General features: G+C 36.7%; 2 protein-coding genes across 4 annotated transcripts; one reads left to right on the top strand and one right to left on the bottom strand.

The window, feature by feature from the left end:
• The first annotated feature begins 3127 nt into the window (after window positions 1-3127).
• Window positions 3128-10431, top strand: LOC105059503 (monocopper oxidase-like protein SKU5). The gene is made up of 9 exons (XM_010942823.4): window positions 3128-3470; window positions 3834-3943; window positions 4066-4336; window positions 4426-4564; window positions 5636-6002; window positions 6362-6727; window positions 6818-6896; window positions 9737-9936; window positions 10065-10431. The coding sequence occupies exons 1-9, from the start codon at window positions 3318-3320 to the stop codon at window positions 10177-10179; spliced, it is 1800 nt and encodes a 599-aa protein (XP_010941125.1). The 5' UTR covers window positions 3128-3317; the 3' UTR covers window positions 10180-10431.
• Window positions 10432-12494: 2063 nt separating this feature from the next.
• On the bottom strand, window positions 12495-19125 carry LOC105059502 (Golgi SNAP receptor complex member 1-2). 3 transcript variants are annotated; one of them, XR_012137545.1, is made up of 7 exons: window positions 18597-19125; window positions 17099-17292; window positions 14959-15048; window positions 14804-14875; window positions 13228-13357; window positions 12881-13153; window positions 12495-12738 (listed from the first exon to the last, which is right to left on the bottom strand). XR_012137545.1 is itself a non-coding variant. In XM_073250150.1 (6 exons), the coding sequence occupies exons 1-6, from the start codon at window positions 18730-18732 to the stop codon at window positions 13056-13058; spliced, it is 720 nt and encodes a 239-aa protein (XP_073106251.1). In that variant the 5' UTR covers window positions 18733-19125; the 3' UTR covers window positions 12780-13055. The 3 variants fall into 3 exon arrangements, 1 of the variants encoding a protein (XP_073106251.1); XR_012137546.1 differs by having other exon boundaries at window positions 12965-13153; XM_073250150.1 differs by lacking the exon at window positions 12495-12738 and having other exon boundaries at window positions 12780-13153.
• Between the last annotated feature and the right edge of the window lie 389 nt (window positions 19126-19514).

Here is a 19514-nt window from a genome sequence, read left to right as displayed (position 1 = left end):
TGGAGTAATTTATTTCAAAATAAAATAGAGTAACTATGATTCAACTTATTCCACTTCCTGACATAGCTTTAGAACTTATTTGGTTTGGATTTCTTTCCACTTTATCCCTAGTGTATGTGGGATAAGTTGCCAAACTTGGCTAATAAAGCCCTAGTCCTCTTATCTTAGAGAGAGAGAGAGAGAGAGAGAGAGAGAGAGCACTAATCTTATTGAGATCCATAAAACCCCTCACCACCAGAAACTAGGTCTCATACAGAATTAAGATCCCTTAATGTTGGATCCAGACTGGGTCTTATTAGTGGGAGAAGCCATTTTTCAGTTGTTACTTAATTATCTAAATTATTGGAACAGGTAGAATTTTTTTTCAAAATATTCAATGCTATAATTTTGTGATTGTTGTTTGGAGATGGTTGAGATGATAGATCATGTTCTTCTTCAGAATCCAAAAGCTGCTCTATTATAGCGTGTGGCTGTTGTTCCTGATATAGCTCTCTCTATCAGTGCATTCTTGGATATTGTCTTATAGGACTTTCAGCATGAGGTTCAAAGTGGAGATTCGCTAAATTAAGCTATTCTAAAGTGTTACATGGCGTACAATATATGGCATGCTAGGCATTGGCACACATTTGAGAATATATCGCTTAGTCCAATGATGAAAATAGCCACATTCGTTCGTGCCTAAATATTCGAGGGATCTTTAATAGATGGAGAAAATTTAGATTTTAATTATGCTATTTCAGTACCTTCTAGAGTGACTCAATTTATGTGAGAGTCCCCACCTTTTTGTTATATAAAGATTAACTTTGATGACGGCATGTTGAGTAGGGGTGCCAGTAGCATGTAAGTTACGTCATCATCAGAGGACCAAACTTGACTTTGATAGCTTTAGATGGTTTGCACCTAATTGATATCTCAATACCTCTGGCTAAGTTGAAAGTAGGGATGTCAATTTACATTGCCCCCAACCTGAAATAGATTTGTGATGGATATGAGTACTAGTAAAATTCATCCCGAATTCAATTCGGATATATATTTTCACAAATTTCCTCTCCAAGGCAAAAAAAATTGATTTGTATATAGAAAAATTAATTTTTATAACTTTATCTGACACGATCCATTCAATTCACCATGTTTAACTCTACTTATCCCACCCCATCTTAAGACTCTACTCATCCCGTCCCAACCCAAGGCAAGTATGAGATGGGGTATGGATAATGGTATACCCATCTTGTAATCGACCTATTACCGTCCTTAGTTAAAGGGAGCACAGGAAGATTTTATCTATACCATTGGGTTGAAATTGGATTGGATACCAATATTTATTTTATTTAATGAAAACAAATACATCTGTATTTGTTAGTCGGATGAAAAATTTATATACATATTTGTTTTAAATGAATACGGATACAAATTGAATAGTAAAAATATACATATAAATACAGATATAATTGATAATTAAACTTTATGACCATAGAATCAAAGAAATTGAGAAGTGGAAGATAAATCAAATTAATAGCATGTTTAAGTGATCATTTATTTTATTTTTAAAACTCATGATTACTATAAAAAAGTAAATAGGGTTATAAATAGAATCAAATATTCAACTAAGGATCGGTTATCCATATATTTCTTGGATGGATATACATATAGATACGATAGTAATCGGATACTCAAATTTATATCGATATTTAGATAAATTTAAATATGAAATGTTGCGGTCAAGGATCAAAGGGTCGGATGGCTGGGGTGCGCTTTGGCTCTGATCATCTTTGGACTTCAATAAACTTTGGTCAATTGGAGCCTCACGATTTTGCTCTTTAAAAGATGCATCATGTGGGAGAAAAAATTTCAATCTATATAAGCTATATTCATTTTTGACTCATAATCAATGTAGGACTAAAGATACCATCCCCACAATAACCTCGATTACAAACATATATCTTGAGGGTTAGAAAAGTTGTTCTCAAGGAATATTCTAAAACTATTAGTACTAATCAATCTATGGGTATTGGTCCCCTCTTAGCATATATTCGAAGATTAATGCCACACATTAGAGATCTCTGAATCTAGACTTATCTTTATAGAAATTAATATTACGGTAGATTGGACTCTTGTGCAAAAAAAAAAAAATTCATGCGACTATTGCCACTTCATTTTTTTTTGGACTCCACTAAGTGTATCTACCCTCGGCCTGTTTAATTCTGCCATTTACCCAAAAAATAAAAAAGAAAAATCAATGTCATTATCTATAGGTGGGACCAGCCAACAACGCACTTGAGCTATATTAAGATACATGATTGCACGTCTCATATTTTGTGGTGGCTCATCCTGTGCAATCATATATCTCAAAGTATGATCAGACGTTCGGGAAAGGCCTAGCGAATCCCATCAACAATGATATCCGTTACGTATAACAACCCACAATAGTTGCCACATCGTGCATATAACGATCACATGTATCCGCAGTTGGCTGTTAAGATGTAATTAGAGCCGTCGTTTAGCTGAGCGGAATAATGAAATCTATTACGTCGTCCAACTAACGGTATCTCTCGTTCTCTCTCTCTCTCTCCTCTTTCCCATCACGCGGACTGCGGGGTTGGCCTCCGGCTGCAACCACGTGAGAGCGTAGGATTTCCAAACGACGGCTGCGACCGCGTGGGAAACGTTCGATTGGAAAACGCGTAGCGCCGGCGACGGGCCCACCCCGATCGCTGTACCCCATCAACACGGCAAAAATTCCTCGCACGCCCACAACCTCGTCACATATTAAAAAAAAAAAAAGGTACGTGGCAGTATCTGATATTCGAGTTAGAATATTCTGTGTTCCCGAAAACAATGCAAATCCCAACGCTCGCCGATTGGCGCCATACTGGCGCCAGATGAACCCTATTTATCTCCCGTTTTCCTAAACTAGTTTGTTTCCAGAAAAACGTAGCACTTGGGATTCAAAATCCAACGGCGGAAATAAAATTTTAGTAGAATTATAAAAAAAGAAAAATTTTGTTAATTACCTTCCTTAGAGTAACCGTAAAAAGAAAAAAAATCTTAAGTCGACCAAAATATATCTTCTGTATCTCCCGACCTTTTAAGACTCTCAAGGTTTGGGCCACCGTAACTGCCAAAGAGAGAGAGCATATCACTACGTTTCCCCTCCCGGTCCACCTCTTCTCCTCTCGTTACTTGCTCTGCTCTCAATTGCTCAGTATAAGAAGTCGAAGGAGCGGGGATAAGTAGAGAAGCGTTTCCAAAGGAATAACCACCGCTATTCTCTTGGTGGCCCCGGCTTGGAATAGTATATCCGAGGATACGGAGAGAGAATGGCGGCGCGGTGGTCGGGCGTGGCAGCTGTCGTCGCGGCGCTGGTGTGCGCGGCCGCGCTGGTGGGGCGGTGCTCCGCCGAAGATCCCTACGTCTACTACGATCTCAACGTCTCCTACATCACCGCCTCCCCACTCGGCGTCGAGAAGCAGGTAAAAGCGGCTCCAAGATGCTTCCTTTCTTCTCCGATCTATGGCTCTTCGGTCTCTCCCGAACTACATTTTGATTAGATTTTTCCAGTTCTGTGTGTTCTTCCCACCAAGATCCTCTTCAGATTAAAAAAAAAAAAAAAAAACTCTCTTTTGGAACCGAAACTCGTGGTCGTTGCTCTGTTTCTATTCTTTTTTCGGTTGGCGATAATGAGTAGATGCAAATACTGATCCAAAATCCCTTTTTTTTTCTTTTCTTTTTTTTTTTTCATCGTTCAATGATTAATAATGCTGTGAGACCGAGTTATTTTTTTAAGAATTTTTCTACTCTTCCCCCTAACCACCGGCAACTGATGTCTGTGGCAGGTAATAGCGATTAACAAGCAATTCCCTGGTCCCATCCTCAATGTAACAACCAACTGGAATGTCGTCGTTAATGTACTCAATAGCTTGGATGAGCCATTGCTCATTACCTGGTATATTTCTTTTCGATTCAATTAGATTCATGTTGGAATACACTTATTGATCTTGGTTGGTTTGTAAGCTCTCTTGAGTTAGATTTTTACAAAAAGAATGACTTTTTTTGATGCTGTGACAGGGATGGGATTCAGCAGAGGATGAGTTGTTGGCAAGATGGGGTTTTGGGAACGAATTGCCCAATCCCACCGGGCTGGAACTGGACCTATCACTTCCAGGTGAAGGACCAGATTGGGAGTTTCTTCTACTTCCCCTCCCTCGGTCTTCAGCGGGCAGCAGGAGGCTATGGTGGTATTGTTGTCAATAACCGGCCTATAATCCCTGTGCCCTTTGGGAAGCCTGATGGGGACATCAACCTCTTCATTGGGGACTGGTACAACAGGAACCACACGGTAGGTGGAAATTTTGAGATTTTTTTGCATATATATTAGTTGTGGTAGGTTTGTTGAGTGACTGGTTTAAGGTTGGTGGGATTTTGTAGGCCTTGAGGAAGGAACTTGATGATGGCAAGGACCTTGGCATGCCTGATGGTGTTCTGATGAATGGGAAAGGGCCGTATCGGTACAATACTACACTGGTTCCAGCTGGGATAGACTATGAGACTATCAATGTGGAACCAGGTTAATTTTCATGCTGTGATCCATTTTCCAGTGTTGCAAACTATGCTTACTTTAATTCTTTATCAGACACCATAGAGACCCTGTTTTCTATGTGGACATCGAATGCATGGTCCTGATCACCAATGTACTAAGCAAGCTATTGAGTTGGGCAATTTTAGGACTTATATTGGCTGATAAAACCAACATTTAGTGCATTTTTATTATATGGATTAGTTAAGGAGAAATCAGTTTTACTTATCACAAAGTAATTTTGCAAATCTTCTTATGGTATGCTAGTACTTTGGTTATATTTTTTGTCGCTGCTGCTGTTTAAGAGATGGCCTATGAGTCGATATGGTTCTTGTTTTCGATCCTCAAAGATCTGAATCTTGAGGTTTGATTAATTCAAAACGTGGAAATATGGAAGTTTTACCCAATGACTTCTTATTTGACAGTAATCATCTAACTAAATTCAAATATAAACATCATAACATTGACACATTGTAAATAACATGAACTAATATATTTGCAGAGGAAGGATATGTAGTGCTTTCTATAGCTGCTCTAATTTATTTATTCTAGTTGTTACATCAGTATCTAGTATGTATATATGTTTTATCATGATCTTTTTCTTACAACAATACTATGAGACTGGTAGAAAGTTAATTAGCTGGATAGGGTTTACAATTTGGTGAAACATTTTCTCTTGTATGAAATTACAATAATTAACTTGCTTTCTAGAGCAACTATGACAGTGCTATTCACAGTTCAAATTTAACTTTTGATAAATTTGAATAATTCTCTTATATCTTTTTCTGAACATTGAACACAAGCAGTTCTTAGTATTTTTTCTGAATTTTATTGCTACTGTTCCATTTTCTTGCTCAAATTGTTTTGCCTTGTCTATGTAGCTTCTGGGATGTGACTAACATATGCAACATGGTAGCTAGTGTTTTATATTCTAATTCCTTCTCCAGGTAATGAGCATTATATATCCACTAAAATATGTTGGTATGTTATTGTTGATATTGGCAGATTTCTGCATATGATATTACTGTTATGATACTTAACAGTCTTGTTTCCCCGAAACAGGCAAAACATATCGCTTCCGTGTCCACAATGTCGGTGTCTCTACAAGCTTGAATTTCAGAATCCAAAATCACAACTTGCTTCTTGTCGAGACAGAAGGAACTTACACTGTGCAGCAGAACTATACCAGCTTAGATATCCATGTGGGACAATCATACTCGTTCCTGGTTACAATGGATCAGAATGCGAGCAGTGACTACTACATTGTGGCAAGTTCTAGGTTTGTGAATGAGTCCCTTTGGACGAGAGTTACTGGTGTTGCCGTTTTGCACTATTCAAATTCCAAAGGCAAAGCATCTGGCCCTCTTCCAGATGGTCCTAATGATGTCTATGACAAAAACTGGTCATTGAATCAGGCACTGTCTATCAGGTTTGTGCACATGATCTTTCCTTCTTTGTTATATGTTTTAAATTTGGCTTTTCTGGCTTTATGTTCTGTTTCTTCCCCCAAGAATTTTGATATCCTGGCTAGAGAATTTTTTAAAATAACATGTGCTATGGCTGGGTTTTCTTCAAAGTAAAAAACAATGTTTTCTGCACTAGCATTTTTTCCCTCACTAGCTGCATCATGTTTTATAAGTTTAAATAAAAGAGCTTGACATTGTATATCTATAACAAACAACAAAATTATAGACTATCTGAGGAACTTCCATTGTCTACTATCTCTTTGTTCTTGGTGTCTAGTGTCTGTCATATTTTTGTTCAAGTGTTACTTTTCTAATTTATCAGGACAAACCTGAGTACCGGTGCCGCACGCCCCAACCCTCAGGGATCTTTTAAATATGGTTTGATCAATGTGACCGAGGTGTACATGTTAAGAAATGAGCCACCTGTGGTCATTAATGGAAAACGTCGAACTACGCTCAATGGACTCTCATATTCTCCTCCTGATACACCATTGAATCTTGCTGATGCGTATCATAAGAAGGGAATTTATACACTTGATTTCCCTACTAGGCCACTTGATGGACCACCTCGAATTGGAGCATCTGTAATTAATGCTTCATACAAGGGCTTCATGGAAATCATATTTCAGAACAATGATACCAAAGTCCAGACCTACCACATTGACGGATATTCATTTTATGTTGTTGGGTATGGACAGCATCTCAGCTTTTCATTTCCAAGGTAAAATGCATGTTTCTATCGGCATATTAACTAGATGTTTCTTCTTGTTAACTACAGAATGGCTTATGGGGAGTGGACTGAGGATTGCAGAGGCCAGTATAATAAGTGGGATGCTGTTTCTCGCTGTACCACACAGGTGTCCGCCTGTACACTAGTCTTCCATGCTTTATAGAGAAATGATTTGATCTTGGTATTCTTGATTCTTGACAATTATTTTGGACTGGTGAAATTGAATAATGGTGTATTCTTATCTGTTTTAATCCTTAATCAATGGATATATATGAAGAGAAACACCCTCCCCCCTTCCTTTATTCACATCAAAGGCAAAACTACTTTGTAATTACTGTTACAATCTGACTTATGAGTGATGTCTTTGCTTTTCTTTTCTTTTTTTTTTTTTATTTTTAATTTTTAGTTCTTTAATGTAACATGAGCTAGAAAAATTGAATTTAGTTTTAATTTATTTAGTTATAGTTTAGTCAGCAATTGAAGTAGAATGATGATACCTTAGTCTGAGAGCCAGAAGTTGTTCTATTTTCAATGTAAAGCATCTTGCATATCTTGTATGGCGATACCATTTGATTGTTTTAAAATTAATATCCCATAAAATCCTGTATTTCATCACTTTTTATCAAAAGCATGCCACTTCTGTCACTTTCTAGCCTCTGTTTTCCTTTCCAACCTATGAAGTATTTTAGTGCTATCTTGAAGCGATTACCTCTTTTTCTTTATGCATCTTTTTTCCTTTTTCAGCTGTACTTTTAATTATTAAAACCATGTCACCAGCTAAATACTTGATCATAAAAAGCATATTTATCACTTGTCTTTATTCGTTTCTTGAATTATGTGTCTATGCACATCAACTATCAATGTGTTTTTCCTTAGGAGTATTCAGTTTCTGAAAGTATAGAAAGCAGTGCAGTTCAATTTGGGCTCCCCTAAAACAATGCACAGCAATTATGGGATAGTTTGGGAAATCTTAGAATGAAGACAGATGGATTGAAATCATTATGTATGCATATACATTTATCTACACTTATACATATGTATAGACATAATGATACACTGGCATACACACACATGCACAGTTGCATGCACTGAAAGTTTGCGAGCGAATGTGTGTTAGAGAGAGAGAGAGAGAGAGAGATGAGGTTGAATGACATCACCGAGGAAGATACCTCCCTTTCATCTTAAGTCTGGATGGACCTCAAATTCTGATCAACTGTCATGAAGTCCATGTCTCCACCTTTTCCTTTTTATGTTGATGAATTCTTCTAATAGTATGCAGTGTAATAAGCTTTCTTGTCAGGATCTTACTATCCATGGTCCAGATTGAAAGTGCCCGAGCAATCTAGATCTGATCCTTGGACCAGGATCAGGATGAGTGTAAGGTAAAGAATTGGTCAGTATGATCCAGATTGTTGATTGTTCCAATATTTGGATCATAAGATCCAAATCCAAGTCATCTGTTGACATACTAAAGCTATTAGAGTATTCTTTTTCCCTTTTTTCCAGATCAATCAATTTCTTTGTGTTCTACAATGGCTAATTCATCATTGATAAATTTCCAAAGCATCATATTTTCATTTTAAGAGTAAAGAAAAAAGAAGATATTTAGTTGTTCGGATCTAAGACATAGAATTAAAATTTTCTTTTGTATCTTTTTCACCATTTGCAGAGAATTGGGTTACTTCTACCATTCTACGATCTTCTACCTTGGAGAAGAAATTAGTTCGATAGCTTATGGCTATGTATATTTTCCTGGGTCAAATTAAGATATTCTATGATATATGGTGAAATAACATATTATTATTGATTGTTAAACATAGTATTTGCTTGTTGGACATGATTTATGGTTTTTGGAAGCTGAACTTTTATGTCGTTATATGATGGCTTCTTTCTCCTTATTTGTTCAGATCATAACTTAATTATGCTTTCTACTTTCTATGTCATTTCAACCATATTTTTATGTTTAAAAGAAATGGGTAGGAATCTTACATTTTGCTATCTAATCTGATTCGACCCCCACTACAATTGATGATACAATCCTGAGCTTAACAAAATTGGTATTAAAGTGTCCTTTCTTGTCTTCAGAGTATCCTGCTGTGTTCACTGAAAGCATACATTTAATTTTCTAGTTTGTTCCTGGTCTTGTATCTTGGGATAACTTGATTAGCTGTGAGACGGAAAAATCATTGGCATTTTTTTTTTTTTTTGCATAGTTTCTCTTTCCACATTTATAATGTATGTGTTACTTTTTCCGAATGTCTTCAAAAGTGGGGAAGTGCTGGGCATAGGAATCTGAAAAGGATAATAATTTGGTAGAGTATCTTTGTTTGCGCTTGAAAACACTGAGTAGAATGTGCTTCTGGTGTGCCAGATACTTTAACTGATACTGACCGAAACAGAACATTGTTAAGTAATCAGTAATGATCAGGATGGATTGTTATATTTCTGCCTAGCTTAGTTCTGCATATAATTTGGCTTAAATATTTTGTGGTTAACAAAAATGTTTTTTGATTTGCTCTTTTTCTTGTTTCGGCAAAGATATGAGCACATTGTCATGTGGCAATTTAGAAAAGGCCCCTTGTGTGTTGCAAAGCAAAACAAAACCACTAATACCATGACTGTTTGAAAATGTAGCCTCCAATTTTTGTAGAAATGTACTGTATCTTTGAGTTGTGACAAAATATTTGCTCGGGCTGCACGATATGTTGAGATAGTCCTAATATTTAGCAAAAAAAATTCCTACCCTTTATTGATTAAAAACAAGTGATGACTGATGCTTTTTCTTTTCATGTCTTGTTTATTGATATTGTTATTTGATTGTACTACTCTGCATGTTCATGTTAGCATTTGCTCGTTTCTTGTTTCAATGATTGGGGAGATGAAGCCATTCTGAGTTGCTACATCATGTCAAATTCTAGCCCAGCCATAATGTTTACTTGGTAACATTTCCATGGGCTTTGATCTCAGGTTTTCCCAGGAGCATGGACTGCTATCTTTGTGTCACTAGACAATGCAGGCTTTTGGAATGTGCGTGCGGAAAATCTTGATACATGGTACCTTGGACAGGAGGTGTATATGAAGCTAGACAACCCTGAAATAAGTGGCGACTCTGAGTCGCCTAAACCTGATAATGCTCTTTATTGCGGTGCCCTTCAATATTTGCAGAAGTATGTTACTGATATCCTCGTCGCCTTTTCTTGCAGACAAATGAAGCCCCTCTTTTCTTTTCCCTTTTTTTTTTTGTTGGATCACTTGTTCACAATCTGATATTTGCTTCAATTTTAATGATCTTCAGGAATCAGACATCTCATGGCTCAAATGCATCAACTTCATCTTCTTCCATTCTAAGTGTTGGAAGCAAGCTGCTCACCTTGATGCCATTCTTAGCTTTGGTTGCCATATTTGTGTGATTGTTTGAGTTGAAAAATTGCTATTTTCTCCCCCTTGAGGAAATAGCTTTGAGTACAAGATTTTAGGTGTGTGAATCTCTTCTTGTCAATATGACTTTTCTGTGGTCTTGACATGCTTTTAGGATACATCTCTTTTTTTTTTATTTTTTTGTCATCTTCATACTCTTCAGCTTTGACCATCCAGGAAAACAAAATTGTATACATTTATGGAATGCAACATAATGAAAGCATTTAAAAGTTCTTTTTGTTTGACTGATGGGACTCAGTTCTCACAGGACCACATGGGGATTATTTTCTCAATTCTATTTACTCTGCTATTTGTCAATTTTTAGCCATTACAAGGCCGGAAGGGTGTTATCTGCTTGATTTTTCCTGTTTGCCACCTTTTGTATGACCCCTTACTATTGAGATGGGGATGTTATCAACTTGGTTGCTTTATGGTTTTCGCTTTTTGAAACCTCTTACACGTTTATTGCAAGGCAACAGCAATGTGAGGTTGATATTTCAGAACACTTATGACAGAAACTACATGCTGCAGTGGTTGTGTGCATCAGAATTACTTTTTGGTGCAATTTGAAAACTGGAAAACTTGCCTGAGTTGTGGGCAATTAAGTTAATTAGATATTTAACGACCAAGTTCCAGGTTGTGGGGCATGAAACACAGATCAACTAAATAAGAAAGCTAGCCTTGTGCTCAAATTATATTTGGCTTTGGCTCCAGCTTGGTTTGTATGATTTGCATGTTAAATCTTTCTCGTGCTTTTCCAATTTACATTATTAGTTGCAAGATGCAATATTATATGTGGTAGAGCGATCTTGCTGCTTGTTTGCATGGATACTATGCTGCATGGCACATGAATAAAGAATTATATCATTAGCAATATCATATGTTATGGGAGCTTGGTGAACCTTACTTGAGCCGGAGTGCACACTACGAGCTGTAGGTGGTGCAACTGGTTGGGTTTGGTCAGGTTGTAGGTCTACCCGAACCCAACCTGACAGATCATGTGTTCAACCCGAAAACGAAATACGATGGTGGTTAGATGTGCACCTTGCCTGATTGGGTCTGGCTAAGAACATACCCAACCCTGATCAGGTAAAAAAGATATCCAGCCAGAACCAGACAACTTTAGATTGGGTCGGATGCATCAAGATGCTTTAGTGTAGAGAAAACATGCTCAGCTTGGCTTGGGAGCACGACAATTGTCCAAAAAACATTATGATATGGGTTAGATCGAGTTGGAAATTTGGGATTGGGTTCAAGCTGGGTGCGTCATCCTAGCTCAACCTGACTCAAAAGGTTACTAGAGTTTTGAGAATATATTCCATCAACACATCAAGAAATAAGGTGTTACCTATCAAGCTGGTAAAGTCTCTTGACCGTTGTACTAGAGATTTGGATTCGGAACTCGTCTTCACTGCTTGTGTAGCTTGTTCGTCGTTCCCTATGTATTTATTTTGAAAAAAATAATGGTAAAAACTCAAATATTCTAAAATATTAAAGGAAATGATACCTCCGACAAAGAAAGTCATGTATAATTTAGATGATTTTCTGATACCAAAATATGCTTGGTTGATCATCATATTGCATCAGATATTTGTGTTTCTATGTTTTAATCCATATACTGTCTTCATTTTGATGAAGATGATTACAGATTTTGACATCAATCATATGCTAAATTTTGTATCAATATTTGTTTTAAACTTATATTAACACATATAGGCTATTAACAATATGGATTTAAATATAGATACAGATCTGATATAATGAAATTTCTTATTAGGATCTTTTTCCAGTTGTTTCATCAAATAAAGAAAAAGGCTATCCCTTATGTTTTATTAATTTGAATTTAGTATACAAACCTCCCAACTTTCTTTTATTGTTTTTAATGCAAATAAGAAATCATATAAAGAAAACAAAGAAATAACCATACCCATATAATCAAATGACTCTTTTGATCCTAATGACTCAGCTGAGTTACCCACTTGAGTCAAAAGCTTGACTTTTAATGACGCAGTCCAACAATTTAAGGATATCACCATACGATGAAGAAATTATATTGAAAACATATTGACGCTGTCACTTACCTTCAGATTTTATGAAAGCTATATGAAGCTAATTAAGACCGGAAACACCCCATCTAACCAAAAAAAGGCCAGAAACAAATACAGATAGCAATGAAATATTTATGTACCTAGGCCCATATATGGACACAAATATTAATACAATATTAATTGGATTGTAGAACTTGTATCCACATCAAACTATGTTAGAATATGGAAACAGATCCGTATGGATATTAACCATTTTCACCGTGTTGTGATTCTTAGAAACATTACTAAATCACTTCTGTTTCCAGCTGATGTGAAGGACATGAGCACTGCACTCTATCAAATATTCAAATTGCACAAGAACAAAAGAATTAAACATAATTTATAACTCCTTTGTTCTCCGTGCTATCTCTATTTTTCATTTAATTCCAATGACACTACAGATGCGAGCTCTATTCCATATTGTGAAAGTTGTTCCACCTCCTACTCCATAGATCATGGTGATTTCTGGACCAAAACACAAAATTTTGTAATGCAAAGTCAATTAAGATATTCATGATGCAAAAAATCCACTTAAAACTGTACATAAAAGTGAACCGAAAAGAATACTGAAAAAAAGAAAAAGCAAAAGCAAAAGCATAATTGTCACCCCCATTTCTGACAAATTTGCATGGAACTAATATTCTCCATGCATGCGATCCAATATCTGCCGTCTTGATTGATATAGCTGTACCTGACTGCTGGCTCTTTTATTTCATGCACATTGGAATACCGTGAAACCTGGTGCAGCCTCTCACTTGCTCTTCTCCCTTTCAGAACATTCATCATTTTGAAAGCCAATAAATAATTAGGAACAAAGTGCAAGCTGCTATGACCGCAGAGAGAATAAGTGTGTCCTTGGAGCGCTTCCTTCTAATGGCCCCTGCAAGTACAAAAGAAGCAGTAAGGACCATATAATAAGCACAAAAAGAATTTAAGATCGGGATGCCTGAATACCAAGAAGTCCTCGAATTATAGGAAATTTTTCACCCAGCTGCTTGACTTTTCCCTGAACATCCCCAAACAAAGCCCTCTGTGTGCCCAGAACTGATCTTGTGGCTTGTGCTTGACCAATCACCTCATCAATCTAGGTGGAAGTAACTAGTTAGAATACATGAAGTAGTCTGATTAATGCAGGAGAGACTGGTCTAGGAAGAAAGGTCCATCTGAGAGGATTACAATTGCTCATCCGGTCATCCCATATGAAGACAACCAAAGCAATGCTTTCTACAGATTAAAAAGTTGTTATTATAGAAAGGTGCAATGAAAGTGCAGAAATTTAGAACAAGAACAGTGGAGGTTATACGTATATGCAAAACTACCAGCACATGAGCTTGCGACGCATAAAGATCCACAAACAAATTTATAGAATAAAGTTTCTTTAATATCAGAGCCATTAATTAAATTCCTACGATTCCTAGTTCTGTGAATGTCCAAATAAATGACAATCATGGTCGGAATCAATCCCAGGTTTCTGATAGACTTTATCATCAAGCTAGCTATCACCTTCAACCTTTCTTTTTTAAAAAAAAAAAGAATAATTGAATGAAACACCCACCAAGCGACAAGTGCACATTTAAAGCAAGAAAAATATATCCTTATGAATAAAACTTGCCCCTAAACTAGCTAGATTTTATCAATTGCAAAATTTAAGATCATGCCCAAAAAGGCACATGAGAAACTACGCCAACTCAACACCCTGGCCCCATGAACCAAGCAATTGGGAATTTCATGGCCACAACGAGTGACATTGGGCCACATAATACAGATCATCTGGGTGACTTGTCCTGTACATGCATCACTATCTTGAAGGGGATGGATGTTTGCGCTTTGCAGTCTCTTCTGTCAGAGAGAGCATTAAACTAGGACTCCCATTGGCTTCACACCTGGAGCTCAGAACCTGTTTTGCTCGGCCATGAAAGTCCAAGCTCGTCTAAGGTACAGCCATCTGCAATCCTTAAGGGAAGCAACACACTTTACGTGGTGAACCCCCCAAAAAAGACCAAATTGATAATAGGAAAGCTAATATCCCACCCAAAACTAGTGGAAACCACATCCAAGCTTGTTCTAAGTTGTAGAAATCTTTATGCCTGATTGTAATTGCTGGACCATGGATGCTAAAACTTTCTCCCCACCAGTTTCTTGATAACCATCAACCTTATTCACTTTAACTAAGGATAGGAAATTATCTAGCACTATTAATTGTTTTGGATTCAGGTCCAGTTGATCCAAAAATAGATCATCTAATTTATGTGACACTGTGAGCTTCAATTATAACAAAAAACCAACTGACACAACATACATAATGGAAAGACATCTAAACTAAAAGCATTTGAACTTCAAAAAATTTACTTGCAATGCCAGAAAGGGAATAACATGGAATTAATAGCTCTACAAATCTATTTTATAATAAGTATGCAGCTATCATAGCAAAAGAAAATGCTATTCTTGGAACAGAGTGCACAACTAACATCTATTTCATCTTAAAGATTTAGGTGGGGAGCCATATACAATTTACATCAAAAAGACATACCTGATTTATGCTTCCATGAATTGAAGCTCTCTCCCTCAACAGATGTACCGTGGGTGACATGCTGCCAGATGCCTGTTTAAAGCCACCAAGATTAATCAAATATCACATAAGAACTAACCATAAAACAAATAAAACAAATCACAACTGTTGCTCACCTTTGATTCACTAATATCATTTTTGACAGAGTTGAGAAGCTCAGCATGCTCCATCATGGAATTTAAGTTTCCCTTTGTTCTTCTAAATTCCTAAGCAGATGATTTCAACAGTAGAAATTACATCAGGTTGCAGTTAAAGCACTATATATTCCTTTGGACAATGATCAAACCAACACATAAAATCTAAAAAATAGTAGAACAGACATCTCTGCTTGTCACCTATTTAGTTTACATGTAACTAAAATTTTGTTGTTGATGTAGTACTACAGGAACTGAATTGCAGCACTATTTTAGTTTCCAAAATGAAGCAGCAAGTTGATTGCATCAAAATTTGGGTCAGAAAAACCCAAACTTGAACTGACTTGTTTATTAAACAGGTCAGGATTTGAAACCTAAACTTGTAATGTTTAATATGCAGGTAATCTAACCAGACCAGCTTAACCTATTTAATAAACAGGTCATACCGAGTCAGGTCCAACTTGTAACCAGAGCCATCCAGCCTTCCCCAAACTATATGGTGTTGGCTTTATGAATTTGCATTCACCAAGATTCTTATTTACAGCTAATTTGATGTTCTCCTAACTTCTAGCTATGTCAACATAAGTCTTTCCTCCTCTTCCCACAGCCTTCAACAAATTAATGTTACCACTCTTTACCAGGTCCTCCTCCAACCTTTGTGTAAAATTCCAATATTATCTCAGTTGGCTTTCCATTACTCTGTGAATTTGTGCAACTCATACAAACTAATGTTACCCCTCTTTACTGGAGCCACTTCCAGTGTTTGTTGTAGATTCCAATATTATGTTAGCTGACTCTCCATTTCTTTGTCCAAGTTTATGCAACTCATACTACACCTCTAATCTATTCATTTCTCATCCTATCTTTCTAGTTTTACCAGGCATTCATCTCAAGATTCTCATTTCTGTTGCATTAAACTTTTTTCTTTGGATCCCTTTTATTACTCAACATTATGAGCCATAGAGCACTGCAGGCCTTACTGTTGTTCTATAATATTTTCTTTTAACTTGACAGGGTATTCATCGATCATATGGTAAACACTGATCACTTAATATCATAGCAGTACTTTTCCATTTCATCCAACTAGCTCCAACTCTATGACACATATGTTAGGACATTGCTTTGTACATAAGATCATAAATAACAAAACTGAACAGTATATTATATCATTTGTCCATCCATCTTACTAGAGCCTCATCTTCATTTCTATTTGTTGCTAAAATTGTATTTTGTATATTCTATGTTGCTATGTTTTATGCCTCTATCCTCTAAGGCTTTCCTTGAACTGTCCAATTTAGCATCAGATAGTGTTCTTTCCTTATCTACCAACATTTCGTTATCCACAAGAGAAAAAAAAGATACTAGGATGGTATATCTTTGAGGATATTAGCAATAAGTTCATTTGTAATAGCATAAGAGACATAGGTTTCACATCATAAAAAATAATTGAAATATCAAATTTCTAAGGCTAGCACCTATAGGCAGTGTTTGCTATACCGGCTTATACCACATATCGACAATATCGTACCGGTCCGTATTGCATACCGACATTGTGATAGAATGGTACCAGTATAGGATCTGATCCGAGATAGTGAACCTTGCCTATAGAAGTATCCTACTAATATAACAAGAGACATAAGATGTAAATACTAGGCCAATGCACTGAAATCTATTAAAATGAATGTTGAAGATAGGTCATTCTACAACAAAGAATTATACATAGTAGGCTACTACAATGAACAACGGTAGAAAAGGGGCATTCTAATACAAAGGGATTGATATGTGCGATATCTAGATTCTGTTTATGTATTGATGTGTGTTTGTGCATGGGGCTGCCCATGTGTGCATGCACATGCATGCAAAACATGCATGCAGATATATACTTACAGGGAGCAAATACTTTCCAAACTTTGATTGGAGGTTTTTGTAAGGTTGAACCATTGAGGTCTGGTAGCAGAACATTCCCAAACCTCAATAGGTCATGCCTTGATCGTATTGAATGACACCAAAAGATGGTATAAGGCTTGTTGATTAAAGTAAACTTAGGGTTGACTGCTTGAGTTAATATGATGAAGCAGGATAAACAAGGAACCAAGGACAGTTAAAGTGAAAGAATACTCACCTGTGTGAATTCATGAAGTATGTCTCTGTGCCTTGCAAGTTTTTGGGTTACAGAAGTTGTAGGTGCTGCTGATGCAGCACATCGACTCATTGCATCATTAACATCCAGTAGCTTCTCTAGTAAAGACTGGATTTCCAATTCCACAGACTTCCATGATCTGCTAGATGCAACAGGTGAACTATTGTTTGCATAACCTGAAACATTAAATGGTTTCTGAATAAGAAGATTACCTTAACTGAATGTCTGTGGAAATTTATAATTATATCTGCAAGCTTTAGCCAACACGTCAGTAAGATGGTGTTTATCATACAAAAAAAAAAAAAAAAAAAAAAGAGAAAAAAAGAAAAGGAAAGATAGTTCTTTTTAGCTCACAACATAGTATTGGTCAGAAAAAATAAGGTGAAGCTAAAACACTTATTCAAACAAAATCATTTCTCATCTTGTAATTTCAGAAACTTAAAAGAATCACCCTGGAAGCATGCGACTCCATTATGACATTAAGCACTGCTGAGATAAGTTGGACTTGCTTTGGTGCCTGTTCAAGACAAGCATGCAAACAAGACCCCGCAGACAATTCTAGCTATAAGTTGAACAATGGAGACCTCTTTTAGACTATTTAGAAAATATTTATGGATTCATTGCAGATTACATCCCAACATAAAATCAAAGTTGTACACAGCACCGAAGGTAGACATCTACCCTTACCTTGAACTCCTGATAGAACAGCCTAACCTTATTTCTGGAAGTTTACAAATAACACAAATACGACAAATTCACTGCTGCAATAAGCAGAAGAAAAGAAGAAACAACGGTAAGAGACCTAAAACAACAAAACAACTACCAACAGCAGCTTACATCATTTTTCTCACTTTATTAACAATCAGAAAGGCAATAACTATCCATAGTTGTTAATCTCTTGCCCCCAAAAACACACACAAACTAAGCTGTACACTGTTAAATGTACATAACAACCGTCACAATTATAAACTGTTAATAGCAATAACAAATAAAACCAGACTTCATTCCTGTTAGAATGAATATAAGCAAACTTATTTTACTGTACTAGGCTCTACCTATCTCTCCAAAACTCCACTTTGTTCTATAGGAAACTTATATTAAATATTCCTTAACAGAGAAACTATTAAAAAACCTCTTCATATTACCAAAACACGAAACAAAAGATCAGCATTAGACTTGGCCAAAATTATTGCAGGCCACAGAAGTAAAATTGGATAAAATTCCAGATCAGCTCAGTTGCTTCCCCATAATTCAAGACTAAGACCGCATTACCAGTCCTAAAGACTTCGATCAATGGATTACGAAACAACCACACCAAAATTCTATTGTGTCATCAATGCCCTACTGATTTCATTTTGTTTTGTCGATCTCGTTGGAGATCCATCACAGACGCAGCGGATTGTAGTAATTTTTAGATCAGATCTGAAGGAATTTAGGAAAGGGAAGGGGAGATCGGAGATTAAAAAAATAATAATAATACCGGAGAAGTGAGTGAATCGGGCGCCGAGCTTGGCGTAGGAGGAGAGCCTGACGTCGAGATCGCCTTCGATCTTTCTCGCCTCTTTGCGAAGCTCCTCCCACCCCGATTCTTGGAGGTCCAAACTCGAATCCCTCATTCCCTTCTTCTCTCCCCCTCCTCCTCCTCCTCCTCCTCCTCCTCCTCTTGTCTTCTCCTTAGTCTTCTACTTCGGCAGTAGAGACTTATTCTTCTTCTTCTGATCGTCGCGGCGACGGCGGCGATGACGTTGAGATTTCTTGGAAGAGGGTCGGTGTGCCTTCCAAATGCTGTAATTTGCTTGCTGTTTCGCGGTGGGTGAGATTGGTGGAGTGTTTTTTTTTTTTTCCTTGAGGTTTTTGTACTAGAAGGAGGGAATATTTCTTTTTCTTTCTCTGTGAAGTAAGAAGAAGGCTTAAAAAAGGTTTATCTACAGAAAAAATGGAGAAATTTCGGTGCTTGCTGCTTTTGCAAGAAAGGACACGTCGAGTTGAGATCCAGTCAAAATGTTCTGGGTACCACGCTAACGAAGGGTCGAAGGAGAGGGGTCGTATCTTCCGCGTGAAAGAAGTTTCGCCTTAGCAGCCGGCCGGTCGCTCATCGTGCGTAGAGGTGGCATCGAATCGTTAATAAATTAGATCGCAAGTAAATCAAATAAAAAATTATTAATTTAAATTTAATTTATTTATTAAATAAATTAAAAATTTAAATCTATTTATTAAATAAATAATTCGATCCGATCTATTTAATTTATTTATTAAATAAATTAAATTAGATTAAATAAATTAAATAGATTAAATAGGTCGAATTAAATGCATCAGAAACAGGTTAAACAGGTTTTAAACAAATTAAACGGGTCTTAAATAGGTTAAACAGATTAAACAGATTGGATTAAATGGGTCA

Source organism: Elaeis guineensis, chromosome 16 (assembly GCF_000442705.2).
Source record: "Elaeis guineensis isolate ETL-2024a chromosome 16, EG11, whole genome shotgun sequence".
In the NCBI taxonomy this organism is placed as follows: Eukaryota; Viridiplantae; Streptophyta; class Magnoliopsida; order Arecales; family Arecaceae; genus Elaeis; species Elaeis guineensis.
The sequence above is the reverse complement of the archived record's forward strand: the minus strand, read 5'-3'. Positions and strand labels throughout refer to the sequence as shown.

Coding starts and splice junctions, on each gene's coding strand:
- LOC105059502 (XM_073250150.1), bottom strand. CDS start 18,732: ATGAGGGATTCGAGTTTGGACCTCCAAGAATCGGGGTGGGAGGAGCTT. Junction 17,293..18,596: donor CCGATTCACTCACTTCTCCG/GTATTATTATTA, acceptor TTAATGTTTCAG/GTTATGCAAACAATAGTTCA. Junction 13,154..13,227: donor TATAATTCGAGGACTTCTTG/GTATTCAGGCAT, acceptor TTGTACTTGCAG/GGGCCATTAGAAGGAAGCGC.
- LOC105059503 (XM_010942823.4), top strand. CDS start 3,318: ATGGCGGCGCGGTGGTCGGGCGTGGCAGCTGTCGTCGCGGCGCTGGTG. Junction 6,003..6,361: donor AATCAGGCACTGTCTATCAG/GTTTGTGCACAT, acceptor CTAATTTATCAG/GACAAACCTGAGTACCGGTG. Junction 9,937..10,064: donor GCCCTTCAATATTTGCAGAA/GTATGTTACTGA, acceptor AATGATCTTCAG/GAATCAGACATCTCATGGCT.